Source organism: Salmo trutta, chromosome 26 (assembly GCF_901001165.1).
Source record: "Salmo trutta chromosome 26, fSalTru1.1, whole genome shotgun sequence".
In the NCBI taxonomy this organism is placed as follows: domain Eukaryota; kingdom Metazoa; phylum Chordata; class Actinopteri; order Salmoniformes; family Salmonidae; genus Salmo; species Salmo trutta.
In genome coordinates this window covers 6,595,936-6,617,168 of record NC_042982.1, presented here as the reverse complement: position 1 = coordinate 6,617,168, position 21,233 = coordinate 6,595,936, and the positions used below count along the sequence as shown (strand labels likewise).

Sequence of the window (21,233 nt, the reverse complement as noted above, 5' to 3'; positions counted from 1 at the left end):
CCCAAAACTGCCCTCGCTAGAAGCCTGTGTCTCAGACATAAAGAAGTGGATGGCTGCAAACTTTCTACTTTTAAACTCGGACAAAACAGAGATGCTTGTTCTAGGTCCCAAGAAACAAAGAGATCTTCTCTTGAATCTGACAATTAATCTGGATGGTTGTACAGTCGTCTCAAATAAAACTGTGAAGGACCTCGGCGTTACTCTGGACCCTGATCTCTCTTTTGAAGAACATATCAAGACTGTTTCAAGGACAGCTTTTTTCCATCTACGTAACATTGCAAAAATCAGAAACTTTCTGTCCAAAAATGATGCAGAAAAATTAATCCATGCTTTTGGTTACTTCTAGGCTGGACTACTGCAATGCTCTACTTTCCAGCTACCCGGATAAAGCACTAAACAAACTTCAGTTAGTGCTAAATACGGCTGCTAGAATCCTGACTAGAACCAAAAAATGTGATCATATTACTCCAGTGCTAGCCTCCCTACACTGGCTTCCTGTTAAGGCAAGGGCTGATTTCAAGGTTTTACTGCTAACCTACAAAGCATTACATGGGCTTGCTCCTACCTATCTTTCCGATTTGGTCCTGCCGTACATACCTACACGTACGCTACGGTCACAAGACGCAGGCCTCCTAATTGTCCCTAGAATTTCAAAGCAAACGGCTGGAGGTAGGGCTTTCTCCTATAGAGCTCCATTTTTATGGAATGGTCTGCCTACCCATGTGAGAGACGCAGACTCAGTCTCAACCTTTAAGTCTTTATTGAAGACTTATCTCTTCAGTAGGTCCTATGATTAAGTATAGTCTGGCCCAGGAGTGTGAAGGTGAACGGAAAGGCTGGAGCAACGAACCGCCCTTGCTGTCTCTGCCTTGCCAGTTCCCCTCTCTCCACTGGGATTCTCTGCCTCTAACCCTATTACAGGGGCTGAGTCACTGGCTTACTGGTGTTCTTCCATGCCGTCCATGGGAGGGGTGCGTCACTTGAGTGGGTTAAGTCACTGACGTGGTCTTCCTGTCTGGGTTGGCGCCCCCCCCTTGGGTTGTGCCGTGGCGGAGATCTTTGTGGGCTATACTCGGCCTTGTCTTAGGACGGTAAGTTGGTGGTTGGAGACATCCCTCTAGTGGTGTGGGGGCTGTGCTTTGGCAAAGTGGGTGGGGTTATATCCTGCCTGTTTGGCCCTGTCCGGGGGTATCATCGGATGGGGCCACAGTGTCTTCTGATCCCTCCTGTCTCAGCCTCCAGTATTTATGCTGCAGTAGTTTATGTGTCGGGGGGCTAGGGTCAGTCTGTTACATCTGGAGTATTTCTCTTGTCTTATCCGGTGTCCTGTGTGAATTTAAATATGCTCTCTCTAATTCTCTCTTTCTCTCTTTCTTTCTTTCTCTCGGAGGACCTGAGCCCTAGGACCATGCCTCAGGACTACCTGGCATGATGACTCCTTGCTGTCCCCAGTCCACCTGGCCATGCTGCTGCTCCAGTTTCAACTGTTCTGCCTGCGGCTATGGAACCCTGACCTATTCACCGGACGTGCTTGTTGCACCCTTGACAACTACTAGGATTATTATTATTTGACCATGCTGGTCATTTATGAACATTTTAACATCTTGACCATGTTCTGTTATAATATCCACCCAGCACAGCCAGAAGAGGACTGGCCACCCCTCATAGCCTGGTTCCTCTCTAGGTTTCTTCCTAGGTTTTTGGCCTTTCTAGGGAGTTTTTCCTAGGGAGTTTTTCCTAGCCACCGTGCTTCTTTCACATGCATTGCTTGCTGTTTGGGGTTTAGGCTGGGTTTCTGTACAGCACTTTGAGATATCAGCTGATGTACGAAGGGCTATATAAATGCATTTGATTTGATTTGATTTGATCACAGCTGCAGGGTTTTCGCAGCATCATCTGGATATGTGTGCAACAAAAGTTCAACATTCCCCTTCTGCTACCCTTTCTGTCAAGCCATGGACACATACAGTTTGACACAAATGTTAGATAAATCCAATGTATGCACCACACAGAACGCACTGCAACTGCCTCGGCATGTCCCCCCGGCATGCCTACCGAAAAAAGAGTAAAAAAACGATTATATATTTCCTGAGCTTACTTATATCTAAAAATAGGACAGACACTTCAAAAACTTGTTTCTTATTATTTATTTTGTGACTGTCTTTTTATATTTTATACCTAAAGGTGTCATAAAATTCCAAATCAAATAGCTAAATAATCCATGGTATGACCATCTTAAAATAATTCCATGTGTCAGCTTAGAACCCCCCCCCCCCCTCCCCCCCCGCCCACCCCTACTAACTGTGAGACAAAAACTATAATCCAAGTACCACCAACCATCACTGCTTATTTTTTTCCATCTTCACTTGGCCCTACTCTTCCGTAAAATTCGGTATGCTATAGCAGCAGTCCCCAACCACCGGGCACATTTGCTACTGGGCCGCACGGAAAGGAAAACTATTTATTTAAAAAACAGTAAAAGAAAAGAATGATTATATACAATTATAGGCTATTTGTGCAGTAATTACATTGAACTTGGTGCAGTCTGTTGGTCTTTTCTCATCACTCTCATATCTCAGTCACTCTCACAACAGTTTACAGATTTTGAACTTCAGTAATATGTGCGCCGCGAGTTCATCACGGTCTGCGTGAGCTAGCTACGTTAGCTGACATGAATAAAAACAATCAAACGTCGCTGGAGAGCTTCTTCGGAAGGGGTAAGGGAGCTAAAAGGCCCAACGACGATGTCGATAATGTAGAGACAGCAGAGCCCGAGACTGCAAAAAAAGAATGCCTAATTCAAAGGAAATATGATGTCCTACCTAAAATATGGCTTTATTGCGACAGGTGACTCGCATGCTCCAAGCCCCCTGTGCGTAGTATGTGGAGATAGGCTATCTAACGAGGCAATGAAGCCCTCAAAACTGCTTAGGCACATCGAATCCAAGCACCCTGCACTTAACCTCTTGACGGTCGCCTAGGATAGGGGGCGCTACAGCGATTTTTGAAAAGAACTTGTGCCCATTTTAAACGGCTTCCTACTCAAACTCAGAAGCTAGGATATGCATATAATTAATACTTGTGGATAGAAAACACCCTAAAGTTTCTAAAACTGTGTGAATGGTGTCTGTGAGTATAACAGAACTCATATGGCAGGCCAAAACCTGAGAAGATTCCATGCAGGAAGTGCCCTGTCTGACAATTTGTTGTCCTTCTGTTGCATCTCTATCGAAAATACAGCATCTGTGCTGTAACGTGACACTTTCTAAGGCTTCCATTGGCTCTCTAAAGCCGCCAGAAAGTAGAATGGGGTGTCTGCTGTCTCTGGGCAAAGTACAGCACCCGAGTTTGTAAGTGGCCTGCCTGGGGACAGTGAGACTGAGATGCGCGTTCATGAGAAGACTCAATTTTTTTCAGTCTTTGAATGAATACAACGTTGTCCGGTTGGAACATTATCGCTATTTTACGAGAAAAATAGCATAAAAATTGATTTTAAACAGCGTTTGACATGCTTCTAAGTACGGTAATGGAATATTTGGACATTTTTTGTCACGAAATGCGCTCGCGCGTTACCCTTCGGATAGTGACCTGAACGCACGAACAAAACGGAGGTATTTGGATATAACTATGGATTATTTCGAACCAAAACAACATTTGTTGTTGAAGTAGAAGTCCTGGGAGTGCATTCTGACTAAGAACAGCAAAGGTAATCCAATTTTTCTAATAGTAATTCTGAGTTTAGGTTGCCCCAAACTTGGTGGGTGTCAAATTAGCTAGCCTGTGATGGCCGAGCTATGTACTCAGAATATTGCAAAATGTGTTTTCGCTGAAAAGCTATTTTAAAATCTGACAGCGTTTGCATAAAGGAGTTCTGTATCTATAATTCTTAAAATAATTGTTATGTATTTTGTCAACGTTTATCATGAGTAATTTAGTAAATTCACCGGAAGTTTTCGGTGGATATGCTAGTTCTGAACATCACATGCTAATGTAAAAAGCTGGTTTTTGATATAAATATGAAGTTCATTGAACAAAACATGCATGCATTGTATAACATAATGTCCTAGGGATGTCATCTGATGAAGATCATCAAAGGTTAGTGCTGCATTAAGCTATGGTTTTGGTTTTTGTGACATATATGCTTGCTTTGAAAATGGCTGTGTGATTATTTTTGGCTGGGTACTCTCCTGGCATAATCTAATGTTTTGCTTTCGCTGTAAAGCCTTTTTGAAATCGGACAACGTGGTTGGATTAACGAGAGTCTTATCTTTAAAATAGTGAAAATAGTAATATGTTTGAGAAATTGAAGTTAAAGCATTTTTGAGGTATTTGTATTTCACACCACGCGATTCCACTGGCTGTTGAATAGAGTGGGACGCTAACGTCCCACCTAGCCCAGAGAGGATGGCAGATAAAGTGGCTGCATTCAAAGCCAAACTGGAACTGTGGGGACAGCGAGTGGACAGGGGCATATTTGACATGTTCCAATCATTAGCGGCGGTGTTGGGAGAGACTTAGACTGGGCCGTCTTTCTCCCAGCTGTTGTGCGATTACATGTCTCCCATCACCCCTAGACCCGTAGTCTTGTTGCCTGGATACAAGCTCAGGGCTCCCACTGATTCAGCGACATGGAGAGTTGCAATGTTTTTATTATATGGTCAATAGAGAAAAATATGCACTTTATGTTTTTAGAATATCATCAGACCTACTTATATCATTAGACCTACTTAAACTAAAATGTTATGAAAAAGTGTCTATACTAAACTTTTAGGTCTAATCAATATTCCGGTCTTGTCGTGTTCCAGTACGAATCGATGTCGTCGACAACAGCGCTCTGCTGGACTCCGGCAGCATGTTACCCTGGCCCAACCGCAGTGGCTCACACGAGAGGGGAAAGATGTGGTGACATTGTCCTGTGTACACAGGAACACGAAGAGGTACCCAACCATGCCGGTGTGGATAACCACCCCAAGGGGGGAGTGCCAGATGTGCGTGGGGGCTGTTCCTAACCTGCCCGTGCCCATTCTCCTGGGTATTGCCTTCTTTTCCAGGCACTGTGGAGATGCGCATGTGATGTAGGAAGGAGAGGAAAAAGGATGCCCCGCCACCAGAGGTGGCCACTGGGCCCGAGTCGGACCAGGAGGAGGGAGATGACCCTGTGCCGGGAAGCGAGCCTTCGTCCGAGGAGGACTTCAGGCTCCCCTTTATGGAGGTGGAGGCACCAGACGGACCGCCCAACACTGGAATCATCACGGGCCAGTTCGGGACGGCCCAGTTAGAAAACCCCAACTTCCAGAACGCGAGGGGCCAGGTGATCGCGGTGGATGTTGTGCTATTACCTGGGGTAACCGAGTGGCGCTACCCCCACTTCGCCATCAAGCATAATTTATTGTATCAAGTAGTAAAGCACAATAGGGAGATGAAAGACTTGTTACTCATACCCACCTGGTATGTTAGGACTGTCTTGCAGCTCACCCACACCCACCTGCTCGGGGCACACCTGGGGATGGAGAAAATCAGGGAGCGGATCGGGAATCGGTTCCACTGGCCCGGAGTCAAGTGCACCGTGGAGGACTACTGCCGTACCTGCCCGGAGTGCCAGATCACAGCTCCGAGGGCACATTATAGAAACCCTGTGGTTCCCTTGCCCATTATAGGGGTGCCGTTTGAGCGGGTGGTGATGGATCTGGTGGGTCTGTTGGTGAAGACTGCGAGGGGACACCAATACATCCTGGTAATCGTGGATTACGCCACTTGGTATCCAGAGGCAATCCTGTTACGCACGGCAGCAGTGAAAGGTATTGCACGGGAGCTCTTCCATTTATCCAGCCGGGTGTGTATTCTGCGGGACATTTTTGCAATCTGTTACGAATCAAACAGGTGAGGACCAGTGTGTACTATCCCCAAACTGACGGGCTAGTCGAATGCTTCAATAAAGCAGATGCTGAAGAAGGTCATCGAGAGAGACGGGAGAAACTGGGACCAGCTGCTGCCCCACCTGATGTTCTCGGTGCACGAGGTACCCCAAGCGTCCACTGGGTTCTCGCCCTTAGAGCTCCTGTATGGCCATCAGCCCTGCGGACTGCTGGACCTAGCCAAGGAGATCTGGGAGGAGCAACCAACCCCCCTTCGCAGCATGGTGGAACACGCAGAGGAGATGAGGGAGAGTATGACAGCAATTTGGCCAGTGGTGAGGGAGCACATGGCCCAGGCGCAACTAGCCCAGGAGTGGGTATACAACCGGGGGGCCCAACCACAACAGTTCCATCCGGGTGAGAAGGTCTTGGTGCTGATCCCCACAACGGAGAGAAAATTCCTGGCTACGTGGCATGAGCCCTACAACATCGTCAAGCGGGTAGCCGACGTCAATTATAAGGTCTGCGAACCGGGGTGGAGAAAACCCCTCCAAGCTTTACCATGTGAGCCTACTGAAGAAGTGGCACGCACGAGAGGCGCTGTGCACAAAGTGGACCCGGCCAAAGCAGATCCCGCCCACTGTCAAAGTTACAAGGTCGTATTCTCCAAGGTGCCGGGGAACACGGATCTCGTGGAACATCATAGAAAAAGTGAGTAAACGGCAATACCAGATACCAGAAGCCCGGAGGGTGGCAGTCCAGCGGGAAGTGACAACAATGCTAAAGATGGGGGTACTGGAGTAGTCCCACAGTGAGTAGTCTAACCCTATAGTGCTGGTACCGAAACCGGACGGAACCGTCTGCTTCTGCAATGACTTCCGGGGCTTGAACGAGGTCAGTAAATTCGACGCCTACCCCAAGTACTGGCACCCCGGTGGGGCTATACTACTACCGGGTTCTTCCTTTCGGGCTCCACGGGGCCCCAGCAACTTTTCCAAGACTCATGGACCGTGTCCTGCGCCCGCACTGTGAGTACCCTGCTGCTTATTTGGATGACATAATCGTGCACAGTGACAGTTGGGAGTACCATCTCTGTAGGTTACAGGCGGTGATGGATGCGCTAAGGGATACGGGGCTGACCACGAACCCCCACAAGTACAAGCTGGTGTCATGACATTGCCCTGTTGGGTGAGGTTTATGACCCCTCATAAATACCTTTCCCCTTTTTCTCTCCACTCTACAGAATAGACTCTTGGAAAGCCCTGTGTTAGCACAGAGAAAGTATGTTACCATCAAAAGGTTGGGAAGTGGAGCAATATTCCCTTTCTCAACCAGTTGAAAGTCTTCGTTGGTACTTAAAGAATATGATGTCAGATGTTGTTGTCTGGGACATTATATCTGATGATAGGACAACATAAATTGTATCTGGAATGTCTACACATTCTAGTTATCAGATTCACATGGAATTGTTGTACAATTTAAATATTTAAATAGGAAACAATTTGTGAGAAGATGAAATGTGATTTTAGCTTCTAAATGAGAGAATTGTTTTCATAAGTAAACTTATGCTCACTCAGTGGCCACACCCAAGTGAACAGACATTTGTTGAGAACTATGAAACACGCCCTTCTCTCCCGCAGTACAAAGCCCGTTGACGGAATTCAACCTCAGTTCCCGATGATGTAAGGACTGGTGTTCATATGTTTAAAGGGCTAATTTCAACTTCAACCTAACGAAATTAACATTTAGTTCCAGAAATGTTAGGACTGCTGTCCTAACGTTCAAAAGGGCAAATTTCAACGTGGAGGTGACGATCACCACGCTGGAATGCGGAATTTCGACTAGACCAGCCAGAATACAGCGCGAGCTGATTATGGCAACTTGGTCTGAACTTTTAACGATTATTCACTAACTTCTTAAAATACAGGGGGCAGTATTTTCACGGCCGGATGAAAAACGTACCCAAATTAAACTGCTTACTACTCTGGCCCAGAAACTAGAATATGCATATTATTAGTATATTTGGATAGAAAACACACTGAAGTTTCTAAAACTGTTTGAATGGTGTCTGTGAGTATAACATAACTCATATGGCAGGCAAAAACCTGAGAAGAATTCAACCAGCAAGTGGGAGATCTGAGAATTGTAGTTCTTCTTTCTAATCCCTATCAAAACTACAGTGTCTGTGGGGTCACGTTGCAATTCCTAAGGCTTCCATTGGCTGCCAAAAGCCTTCAGAAAGTTTTTTTTATCCGTCTCCTGTAACTGGGCAGAGAATAGTAGCTCAGTCAATGAGTGGACTGCCTATGGACAAAGGGATTGGTAATGCACGATCCCGCGAGCACGCCTTTCCTTCTTTTTCTTCTTGAATGAATATGCTATTGTCCGGTTGGAATATTATTGCATTTTTACGTTTGACATGCTTCTAAGAACGGTAATGGAACATTTGGACTTTTCGTCTCTGGTACCGCGCTCGCGCGTTATGCCTTTGGATAGTGCTCTGTACACACGAACAAAACGGAGGTATTGGACATAAATATGGATTATTTCAAACAAAAACATTTCTTGTGGAAGTAGCAGTCCTGGGAGTGCATTCTGACGAAGATCAGCCAAGGTAAGAGAATATTTATAATACTAATTCTGAGTTTAGGTGACCCCAGAACTTGGCGGGTGTCTGTATAGCTTGCTTTGATGGCGAGCTATGTACTCAGAATATTGAAAAATGTGCTTTCGCCAAAAAGCTATTTTAAAATCTGACACAGCGGTTGCATAAAGGAGTACTGTATCTATAATTCTTAAAAATAATTGTTATGTATTTTGTCAACGTTTATGATGAGTATTTTTGTAAATTGATGTGGTCATTCACCGAAAGTTTTGGTGGAAATACATTTTCTGAACATCACACGCCAATGTAAAATGCTGTTTTTGGATATAAATATGAACTTTATCGAACAAAACATACATGTATTGTGTAACATGATGTCCTAGGAGTGTCATCTGATGAAGATCGTCAAAGGTTAGTGCTTCATTTAGCTGTGTTTTGGGTTTTTGTGACATATATCCTTGCTTGGAAAATGGCTGTGTGGTTATTTTTGTCTATGTACTCTCCTAACATAATCTAATGTTTTGCTTTCGCTGTAAAGCCTTTTTGAAATCGGACAATGTGGTTACATTAAGGCAGTCCTTCTCAAATAGTGGGGCGCGCCCCCCTGGGGGGGCTCGGAGCGATGCCAGGGGGGGCGCGTGACCCCGGGGAACACGCTTTTTTTTGCCCCGTAGTAGTTTTTTTTTTAATCGAACAAGATCACACAGCACAGAGCAGGAGATATGAAGTGCAGATAACAAACCCTTAAGAGACACCATGGAAAAATATTTAACAGGGATGAAAAGAAAGGCGGAGAGAGACGGAGATAATGAGACAAACGTAAGTCTCCCGAAAGCTAAGACGAGGAAATATGACGAAGCGAATGTAGCGCTTGGCTTCACTGTGACTACGGTGGGAGACGAGGAAAGACCGGCATGTTTACTCTGTCTAAAAATGTTGGCAGCGGACAGCATGAAGCCAAATAAATTAAGGCGTCACTTAAAGACATTACACCCCAATCACGCTGATAAGCCGCTTGAGTTTTTTCATCGAAAACGTGCCGAATATTGTCAACAATCGTCCCGCTTTGTGAATGCTACTTCAGTAAACCAGCGAGCACTGTTAGCATCATATAAGGTGGCGTACCAAATTGCTCAGTGCAAAAAACCCCACTCCATAGCAGAGGAGCTGATACTGCCTGCAGCATTAGACATGGTCTCTCATGCTGGATGACGCAAGTGCTGCAAAAATAATAATACAATGTTATGCAGAGGTGTACTTATAACAATTTTATAGACAAATGATACTATTTACAGTCGCGGCGGAGAGTTGGGGGGGCGCGAAATGTTTACTTCTTCCTAGGGGGGGCGTAACAGAAAATAATTGAGAAGCACTGCATTAAGGAGATGTGTATCTTTAAAATGGTGTAAGATAGTCATATGTTTGAGAAATCGAAATTATGATATTTTTGCTGTTTTGTATTTCGCACCATGCTATTTCACTGGCTGTTGAATAGTGTGGGACGGTCACGTCCCACCTTGCCCAGAGAGGCTAAAGAAGAAGTGATACCTCCTAGATGTTGAGTTATCAGCTGCAGCTGTAAACATACGTGGCTTAGGAAAGGACAGACAATCTCCAAAGAACGACAGGGTACTTTAACGTATCCGCTCTACAACACTACAACCAGAAAGATTCTTCAAATGACAATGGTCGATCTCTGCTGGGTAAACCAGTCTTCTATCTTCGACTAATCTATCGAAGCGCAGCTCAGAGTAAATATATATCTTGCATTTTCCTTTTCCGAATGAGTGGTTATTAGAATGCATAAGATTCTGTATTTACGGTCGTATAGCTTCTCAAGGTCTGATAGAGACCCAATCCCTTTGTCTCTCAGTCTTCTCGCTCTTTCATTCAAATCCAACCCCCTTCCTTTGTGTTCCCAGCCGTCATATTGGGTTAGCCCACTAGGGGCTTTTCATGACATGATTAGTAATCGATGTATGATCTATCCTGTGTATATATATGTAATTCTGTGTGATTATTTCGGTATTTAATAAATAAATAATTAAGCCAATTTGTGTATTGCTGATTCAACTTGTTAGCCAGGGTTCGTGCAGATAACCAAGTACTTTACGACCATCAGAATGAGGCTGAATAAGGTGACGATTAATAATTGACAGATATTGATATTAAAGATCTTCAGATCTTTAAGAGATTGGATTCGGGAGATAACCGCTCTATATAAATGAATGCTTCCATGGTGCCCCAGGTTATTAATGGTTTAATTGTTGCATGATTTAATTCAATCACGTTAGGTAATCGATTTGATAAAATAGCATGTCATATAATTTAATCATAGTCAGAGACACAACATTGGGCTACTCTGAGGTGGAGTACCTGGGCTATCAAATCGGGCAGGGAAATGTGAAGCCCCAAGAAAAATATCCCGCTGCAATTAGGTAATGGCCGGTCCCCCGAACCAAGAGGCAGTTTAAGTTGTTCCTGGGGTTAGCAGGCTACTACAGTCAATTTGTATCTAACTTTGCCGCAATAGCTTCTCCCCTCACAGACATAACGAAAGCACGCCTACTCCAGAGTGTGCGATGGACAGAGGACACAGACGCGGCGTTCCAGGCCCTGAAGGACGTGCTATGTTTGCACCCGGTACTCATCACCCCGGACTCCTCAAAAACCTCCTGGTCCAGACAGACGCGTCTGACACAGTGGTAGGGGCCGTCTTGTCCCAAGAGCAGGAAGGCGAGGAGCACCCCATCATGTATGTCAGCAGGAAGCTCCTCCCTAGGGAGAAGAAGTACTCGATTGTCGAGGAGTGCCTCGCCGTGAAGTGGGCACTGGACACCCTCAAGTATTACCTCCGCGGGAGGAAGTTCACCCTGACCACTGACCATGTCCCCCTTGTGTGGATGGCAAGAGGTAAGGACACAAATGACCCGCTGGTTCCTGTCCTTACAGCGATTCTCTGTCATCCACAGGTAATGCGGATGCCTTCTCCAGGAGGGACGCAAACCTAACCCTGAGCACGCCTCCCTCCCGGTTGGTGGGGGGGACGGGGGACGGGGGGGACGCTCTACCCCAAGGGTTGCTGATAGAGGGAAGGTATGTGCCGCGACGTTGGCTCCCTCTGCTGGGAGTACATGGGCTGGGCGCCCTGACGCTGATCGCCCCAAGTAGAGGTAATTAGGGGAGAGTGCCAACCAGCCGTGCACGCCACATAAAGGGAGCACCGTGGCACACTGCGAGGGAAGACCAAGAAACAAACACGGAGCAGAATCTGAGAAGAAGGACCGAGCCAAACCTAAGTTATTTTGTTGTTATGTTTATTTTGTTGCCTAGTAAAGTCGTGTTTTTTGTCTCTGTGTTAATCTCTGCACGCTCAACCCAACACCCCACGGTTTACCACAAGACTCATAAACAGGGAATAGGCTATAACTGGCTTCATAGTTTTTCTGCCAAGTTGAGTGCATGGGGGTACACAGCGTAGTAGGCCTAGCTCCCACACTAAGTTTTGCTCAACAAAAATACAAATAACCCCACTTAACACTGATCTATGGTCAGTTTTAGGCAACTTCTACACAGAGCACAGATGAGGGAATTATATACTGACTATATACTGACTATACTCACCTGACATAGAAATCCCTGCTATGGGCAGAGACTGGAAGTCCAAAACGATTGATTTTCCCTGTGAGATGGAACAATAGGAACATCCACACCTTAAGACAATGTCCTGGCTACGTGTTCTGTGAGAAGCTCTTTACGCTAACTGAAAAATGTTCTATGTAAATGTCCTGTGCAAAATGTTGTCAATGACAGTTGCTTAGAATTTTTTTAAATAAAGAATTTAATCATTAATTGTTTCAATTCAGAAATTAAACCCACAATTCCTTTATCCATGTATTACAAAATAGATTGCAATACATTTGATCTTGGCGTTAAGCTCCTTCAGGAGAGCTCATTGTCCGAGCAATGAGTCAATTATTACCCTTATTAATCAACTTCAGGCAGTGAGCGAGATATATACCAATCTGACAGGAAAAAAAGCAGAACCAAACAGATGGAGGCAGGGCTGGTGAGAAACAAAAATGCATAGCGGGGTGGCAGATATGTTACAGCAGCAATATTAAGCAGAAAGAAAAGCCTATCGCATAGCTTAGCGCAACAGCAATGCAGGAGAAGAGAATGTGTGAGCAGAAATGGTCAACTTAAATAGACCACAAAAATAAGGTAGAAAGAATTTGATTCCGATTGGTGTAATCTGACCTTTCTGTCTGAACTGGCTTTGCTTAGTAGTTACTGGTAAAACATCACAGAGCTCTATAAAACCATGCTCGAGCAGGCCATTCTGTTTACGGTAATGATGACTCAACTGACTTCACAAATGTATCATCTAGATTGCAGAGATATCCATATACAGGCAGAACTCTGTTTGTGACTTTAAACAAAAATCTATGCATTCCTGGTTGAGATTTGTTTTCAGCAGGCATATCAAGGAAGTAAGGTACATGATGCACAAACGCTCAAGTCCAAGCCACAGAGAAATAATTCACAATCAATTTTGCTATTGCTTACTGTAAAAGAAGAGGAGCCCACAGTACGACATACCGTACACATATCAACCTGGGAGGCAGAGTAGTAGCCCACACAGCCCTACACTTCTCAACAGTTGGCCCCATTTCCATCATACAAACGGATGAAAGACATGATAGTGCTTTCCACTTACCAGGTGCGCTGTAGCAGCAGGGTAGAGCCAGAAGTACTGCACAAATGAAACAAACAAATGTTAAGAAAAGTCCAGAGATTGTACAGACAAATTCTAGCAAATGTGCAGAGTTTGATAGGGATGGTCACATACCAAACATCAGTAGTGGAGTGGTCATGGTGACTCTTTCCATAAAGCAGTCTCACTCTACAATGAAAGACTAGATATACTTCAGACACCTGAAAGATGTCACGCCTGCCGCCTCTCCTCCCTTGTCACGCCTGCCGCTCCCCCTCCCTGGCACACACACACACACACACACACACACACACACACACACACACACACACACACACACACACACACACACACACACACACACACACACAGATAAGACAGGATAATTACACCAGAAAGGACAGACTGACCCTAGCCCCCCGTCACATAGATTATTGCAGCATAGATACTGAGAATGGAGACAGTAGGGGTCAGGGGGAACAGGGTAAGGGAAAGGGGGATACTAGTCAGTTGTTCAACTGAATGTATTCAACTGAAATGTGTCTTCTGCATTTAATCCAACCTCTCTGAATCAGAGAGGTGCGGAGGGCTGCCTTAATCGACATTCACGTCATCGGCGTATACATTTTAAAAGGAAATAGGAAGAATGTCAGGAAAATGTGAGGAGGACCAGGGAACCGGAGGCCAAGAGGGCTATTCTTTGATTAATGAGACTAGGTCAATAATAGGGCAATTTCAGCTTTACTCGTCTGTGGGGCTACTCAGCAACCACCACAGGTTGTACGTACACCACCATTCCACACTACCGAGACCGTTCCATTTATTCAAATCCAGCCATTACAATGTCTGTCCTCCTATAGCACCTCCCACCTGCCTCCACTGACCTGAGCATACAAATAGAGTTAGTAATTCCCAAATGGAACCACATTCATAATTATTCCGCACTACTGTTTGTCCCAACAATGCAACTCTTAAAGTAGGAACGTGTCCACAGTTGATGAGAAAAGGATTTTAGGGGAATTACTATGCAACCCACCCCAGACCTTTTGCCAAAAACACATTTAGATAACATTGGTTCATCTAAAAGAGATAAGGTTCTTACGTAAACACCCAATAATGTATGTTGCTTCCTGTACTCAAGGACATTTCACACTACTGAGCCAAACCAAACGAGCCAAATCAAGCTGTATTGAACTAATCAAAGACTCACATCTTGCAACATTGATATTAATAGTCTTGGATGTGGCCTCCACTCAATAGAGTTCTTGCGCCTGGTTTTTCTTTACAATCATGTGATCATTACATCAACTATGAGTAATACAGCATCAACATATGCTGAGCACTTGTTGGCTGCTTTTCCTTCATTCTGTGGTCCAGCTCATCCCAAACCATCTCAATTGGGTTGAGGTAATTGTGGAGGCCAGGTCATCTGATGCAGCATTCTATCAGTCTCCTTCTTGGTCAAATAGCCCTTACACAGTCTGGAGGTGTGTTGGGTCATTGTCCTGTTGAAAAACAAATGATAGTCCCACTAAGCGCAAACCAGATGGGATAGTGTATCGCTGCAGAACGCTGTGGTAGCCATGCTGGTTAAGTGTGCCTTGAATTCTAAATAAATCACAGACTGTTTCACCAGCAAATCACCCCCACACCGACACACCTCCTCCTCCATGCTTCATGATGGGATGCACACATGCTGAGATCATCCGTTCAACTACTCTGCGTCTCACAAAGACAAAGCGGTTGGAACCAAAAATCTCAAATTTGGACTCATCAGACCAAAGGACATATTTCCACTGGTCTAATGTCCATTGCTTGTGTTTCTTGGCCCAAGCAAGTTTCTCCTTCTTATTTGTGTTCTTTAGTAGTTGTTTCTTTGCAGCAATTCAACCATGAAGGCCTGATTCATGCAGTCTCCTCTGAACAGTTGATGTTGAGTTGTGTCTGTTACTTGAACATTTATTTGGGCTGGTAACTAATGAACTTATCCTCTGCAGCAAATGTAACTTTGGGTCTTCCTTTTCTGTGGCGGTCCTCATGAGAGCCAGTTTCATCATAGTGCTTGATGGTTTTTGCGACTGCACTTTAAGAAACTTTCAAAGGTCTAGACATTTTCTGGATTGACTGACCTTCATGTCTTAGAGTAAGGATGGACTGTCATTTCTCTTTGCTTATTTGAGCTGTTCTTGCCATAATATGGACTTGGTATTTTACCAAACAGGGCTGTCTTCTATATACCACCCCTACCTTGTCACAACACAACTGATTGGCTCAAACGCTTTAAGAAGGAAAGAAATTTCACAAATGAACTTTAACGACAACATCCAAGTGTGGAAGTTGGCTTAATTTCCACCTCTCTTTTTTCTCTACGAGCTCACGTTTCCTTCCTTTGTTTTAGGCCTTGTGTTTATTTGACAGGATTATTTGAAAGGATTTGAGGATTAGTTTAAGAGTTGGGTAAAACAGGGCAGGGTGTCATAATATCTGTTGAATATTTTACACACGGCCCCCCCAGACTATAATCGCAGCAGCCAGTTAATAGGTACTGTGAGTGGATTGCTGCGTGTTGCAAAATTAATATTACTATTGTGATGCATAATTGCCATGGTCATTTCGAATGTCCAGTCAATGAGCACTATGATTGGGCTAGGGGGCAGTATTGAGAATTTTGGAAAAAAATATGTGCCCATTTTTAACTGCCTCCTACACCAACTCAGAAGCTAGAATATGCATATTTTTGTTCAGGTTTGGATAGAAAACACTCAGAATTTTCTAAAACAGTTTGAATGGTGTCTGTAAGTATAACAAAACTCATATTGCAGGCAAAAACCTGTGAAAAATATATTTAAATTTTTTTTTAATTTTGTGACTGTACTATTTAGTGTCATTGTTTTATAGATCCCATAGTGAGAAAGGATTCAGTTCGCAACTCCTACGGATTCCACTAGATGTCAACGATCTTTATAAAGTTGTTTGAAGCATCTGTGATGAATACAGACCGAATTAGAATGCTTGAAAGTTGACACGTCATCACTTCATTTTTTGCGCCTGCGCATAAATCTGAGAAGAGTGTGTTTGTCATAATCGTTTATCTAAGACACTTGATAGGTTGTGTGAAAATATTACTGATGTTTACTGATGTTTCACGTTAAAAATGGACCAAAAGATTAATGCTAAACAACGTTTGACATGTTTGAACGAACATAAATAGATTATTTACTAGTTTTTTTTTTAGCTTTTCGGCGTGACTTTACACACCCCCACCACGTTTTGTGGGAGCCTACTGAACGCTAACTATTTGGTGTTATTTGGACATAAATTATGAACTTTGTCAAAAGAAAGCACATTTGTTCTGGACCTGGCAGTGCCTTCTGATGGAGATAATCAAAGGTAAGGGGATATTTACAATGTTATTATCGATATTAGATGACGCTAACTGTATAGCTTAGCTTATAGCTTAGCTTATTGTTCTTAGCATTGTACCCCGTTTATTGCAAAATGTGATTTCCCAGTAAAGTTATTTTGAGATCTGGCCATTCGGTAGCAATTACGAGATGATAATATATTATTCTTTGAATGACAATATTATAATTTACCAGTGTTTTCGAATAGTAATTCCGTGATTTGTAATGCTGGATTCACTGGGAGCATTCGAGCCGAAAAAAATTCTGAATTTCACCGCGACTGTAAATGCTGTTTTTGGATATAAATATGAACTTGATGGAACTAAAAATGCATGTATTGTATAACATAATGTCCTATGAGTGTCATCTGATGCAGATTGTCAAAGGTAAGTGCATAATTCTAGCTAGTTTTCTGTCTGTTGATGCCCTTCTTTGAATTGGCTAAACTTTACACACAGCTATTGTCAATCTACTCCTAACATAACCTAACTTTATGCATTCTCCGTAAAGCCTCTTTGAAAATCGGACAGCGTGGTTAGATTTAGGAGATATATCTTTGAAATGGAGGAAAATAGTTGATTATTTGAGTATTTCAAATGATTACTCTTGCAGTTTTGAATTCCCCGCCATGGTCACATGACAATGAATCCCAATACCGGGATAAGATCCTGCCCCCTGGCCTCAACAGGTTGCCTAGCTAGTCCTTCTACAGATCATATGCTCCATGACAGCATCATCTCCCGTAGTAACAGTGCCATTTCAAAAGCCAGGAAAATAATAAAATCCTCTACCAATAAAAAGAGAAAGTCGTTAAAGTTAGCTAGAAGCGCTCATTTTTATTTAGAAGACTTAAGGACATTTACCTAACATTTACCTAACCAAGTTAGTAACCGATAACGTCTTCTCTTGCCAACTGTCCTCTTGCGCATCACGTTTAAGAATATTGCCATACAGTATATCCAGTGAACAAAAATCTGAACAGATAAACACAAGAAAGAAATATGAACTTTGGGATTGGTAGGGACAACTCAGAGTTTCGTGCCCTCTTATATCCCTCTTCTCCATGTATCTGTCTGGTGGAGGTCATATTTGGCAAGGTACAACGGGTGGTGGTGGAATTATTATTTTTTCTTCCTCAACTTGATTTGATTAAAACAAACTTTAATAGATAAAAAAATGTTAAAAGAAGTAAAGTAAAGAAAATAAAATAGAGGGGTTGGGTAGAGGGTACAATCCCGGCTTAGGGTAAAGTGTTAAGGGGTAGGGTTGGAAATAAGATACAAACCCGGTTTAGGGCAAGGGGGTTGGGGGAGGTGTAATGACTTTATAAAAAATATAAAGTAGGGGATGGAAACTTGTTCTTCAGATTACTGGGGGTGTTTCCATCATTCAACAGGAGAGGCAAAGAGGATTATGCGCATGTCTTCTGCAGCTACATACCGTCTACATTGTGGTCTGGATCTCAGGTAAATATTCCGATAAGTCATTAGGTGCATGTTAAAAGGGCACTTTGGGTAAGTCGGCCTATGAATGTTTTAAAAGGTCACTGCAGGTAAGTATACATATTTTAAAAAGTGGATTATATGTATTTTTATTTTTCAAATTTAAAACGTTCTTAAAAGCTGGGAGCATCTGTGTCCATAGGTGGTTTGAAATGGGTTTGGATAGTAAAAATGTAAATAATGTCAGCCTCTAGCGTTATTAAGAGTTATGTGAAAGAAAAAAAATCAACTTACAGTGCAGTAAAACTGGGGTTTAGGTTGTTAAAATGTCAGCTTCTATTGCAGTGACCCACTGTTCCTGGGCAGGTGAGTTTAAAAGTGGTTTAAAGTAGGTCCAGGGGTTAAAAACCATGTGTTAAAATATCAGCAGGAATAAGAGAGGCTACAATCACAATAAAATACACGAGATATCCACTCTAAAATGGGTTTGAAAGTGGTTTAGAAGTGATGAAAATGCTCACTATTTAGGAAGCACAGAGAGAGGGGTGCTGGATCAAAATCTGGGCGGGTAAGCTTCTTCCTCCTGAATCATGGGATTCAGAGATGGATTGTCCACCGACCTGAGGGTAAACCTCCAGAACAGCCATCCCTCTCCTCTTCAGTTCTCAGATCTGAAAGTTAATGTATGCAGTGTGTGTTTGTTTACGTGAGGAGTTTGTATACCATCTTCATGGCAATGGTCTAAAGTTTTCTGACGTGAGACCTCCCCACGTTTCATCAGGCTAGTGTAGCATACTCAAAGAGTGGCCGGATGTAGCTCTGATACAATCTTATGGCTGTCCCGGCCGTGGCTCCTCCTTTTCTTCTGCAGAGTACCCTAAGGTGGTTCAGGCACTTACTTCCCTCATTCTCCAGTCACTCTTTAGGGATTCATGGATATTTTCTTGGAATGTGACCCCAAGGAACTTGGCTTGTGTCCTCCCCTGGTGGCTTGATCTTCAGTTTCTTGATAAGCTCCTGCAGCTCTGTGAAAGTGACAGGAGTGATGAGGAGGTGACTGGTGTGGAGGGTGGTGCTTATGGGTAGATGGTTGGGGAAACAGCGCATTTGGAAAGTATTCAGACCCCTTGACTTTTTCAACATTTTCTTACCTTACAGCCTTATTCTGAAATGCATTAAATATATTTTGTCCTCATGAATCGACACACAACACCCCATAGTGACAAAGTGAAAACAGGTTTTAGAAATGACTGCAAATGTATTACAAATAAAAACAGAAATAATTTCAGACCCTTTGCTATGAGGCTCGAAATTGAGCTCAGGTGCAACTGGATTCCATTGATCATCCTTGAGATATTTCTACAACTTGATTGGAGTCCACCTGTGGTAAATTCAATTAATTGGACATGATTTGGAAAGGCACACACTTGTCTATGTAAGGTCCCACTATTGACAGTGCATATCAGAGCAAAAACCAAGCCATGAGGTCGAAGGAATTGCCCGTTGAGCTCCGAGACAGGATTGTGTCTAGGCACAGATCTGGGGTAGGGTACCAAAAAAATGTCCGCAGCATTGAAGGTCTCCAAGAACACAGTGGCCTCCATCATTATTAAATGGAAGAAGTTTGGAACCACCAAGAATCTTCCTAGAGCTGGCCGCCCGGCCAAACTGAGCAATCAGACCAATCAGCCCCGGCCCTTCCTCCATCACTTCCCAGACGGACACCCACACGGAGGATCCCGGCGCACTACGGATCTGACCATAGAGGGAGAGACCCCAATCCACCAACTCCTCCACCTTCACCTTCCAAAAGTAACCTTTCAAATACTTATTGTATTCCCCGTCACTCTGTTCACTGCATTAAAGTATTCTTGTTCTTACCCAGCGGACGTCAATCACATGGCCAATATATTCGTTTGTACAACCACTTTTTAATGCTATTTTCTGGAAATATGTCCGGAAATGGAAAGCAAATGAAGGCAATATGGACAAAAGCATTTGACGCAAAACCAAAGGTCAAGCCAATAAACTCTCAAAACCCCACCAACGCCTACCAATTCTGTCAAAAATATAATTGAAAACACTGCGAAATGACCCTCATGCCATAGACAGCCCAGTCATAGACAGCCTTGCCAATGGAAAAGGCAGCTGCTGATGCAGTTCTACCACCAGAGGTCGATAAAACATCTTCCACCAAATCAACTACCTGCTGCAGACTTCATAACTGATTTTCAAAACACAACCAAAAGAATGAGAATATGTCAGTAGCTGATGAGGCTATTCAAACCCCACTGGACCCCCATGGAACCTCAAACAAACCCAATCCAGCATATGCTGCCCTAGTCATATGCTGCCCTAGTCTCTCAAACCCTTTCCAAATACCAGGAATTCAACCAACCCATTCGCAAATCAAAGAGCAAGAAATGAGGCCATAATCTCGGATGAGGAGATATGCCAAGACCCCAGCAAGAACACCAAAAATGAAATCACACCTATCATTATTGAAAGTTTTAACCGAGCAGCTTTTAAATCTGGCAAAGATATTTCACAGGAGATCATAATTTCAGAAGGATCTCAAGGGCCTCTGGACAAGGTCTAATATAATGCTATCTGGAGCAGCCTGGAGAAGCATTTTAACTAAAGGAGCACCGTTTTAACTGTTTTTAACAACTCTTTACTGTTTTCTATTGATGGCTGGTGATTTTAACTTTTTAAATGTCAATATTAGGGGCATCAAGGCAAACAAAGAAGAGCTTTTACAGATTTTAATTTAGAAGGACGTCCACGTCGCCTCCATCAATGCGACATTTTTAACCCCCCAAATTGCCCTCTCCCTGCCAGGCCCTTTCCTTCTTAAGGACATCCTTAGGAAGGAAAGGACCCAGGGTCTTGGGGGTGGTGTGGCCCTCCTGATCAAGAGCTCCATCTCATACAAGGAGATCTTTATTAAAATAACCCCAGACCAAACTCACCAAAATTAGTTCATTACAGCCAGAGTCAGGTTGTCCAACAGATCAAGCCTGACTCTGGCCTCCATCAACTGTCACCCAGGGGTGATCTCCTTCCCGCACCTCTTCCAACAGCTCCTTCATCACGACTTCAACCCAATCTTCAAAAAAAGCATAAACACGGTAGAGCACTTAACATCAATTCAATTCAAGGGGCTTTATTGGCATGGGAAACATATGTTAACTCTGCCAAAGCAAGTGA

General features: G+C 43.6%; 1 protein-coding gene across 1 annotated transcript in view; it reads right to left on the bottom strand.

The window, feature by feature from the left end:
* LOC115162786 (uncharacterized) overlaps positions 1 to 19,130 on the bottom strand; it is a 49,421-nt gene extending 30,291 nt beyond the window's left edge. The window contains exons 1-3 of the mRNA XM_029714212.1: positions 18,980 to 19,130; positions 13,181 to 13,216; positions 12,085 to 12,142 (exon numbers count right to left, since the gene is read on the bottom strand). Of these exons, the coding sequence (XP_029570072.1) occupies positions 12,085 to 12,142; positions 13,181 to 13,216; positions 18,980 to 19,130 (245 nt within the window). The remainder of the gene's footprint in view (positions 1 to 12,084; positions 12,143 to 13,180; positions 13,217 to 18,979) is intronic.
* Positions 19,131 to 21,233: the final 2,103 nt, after the last annotated feature.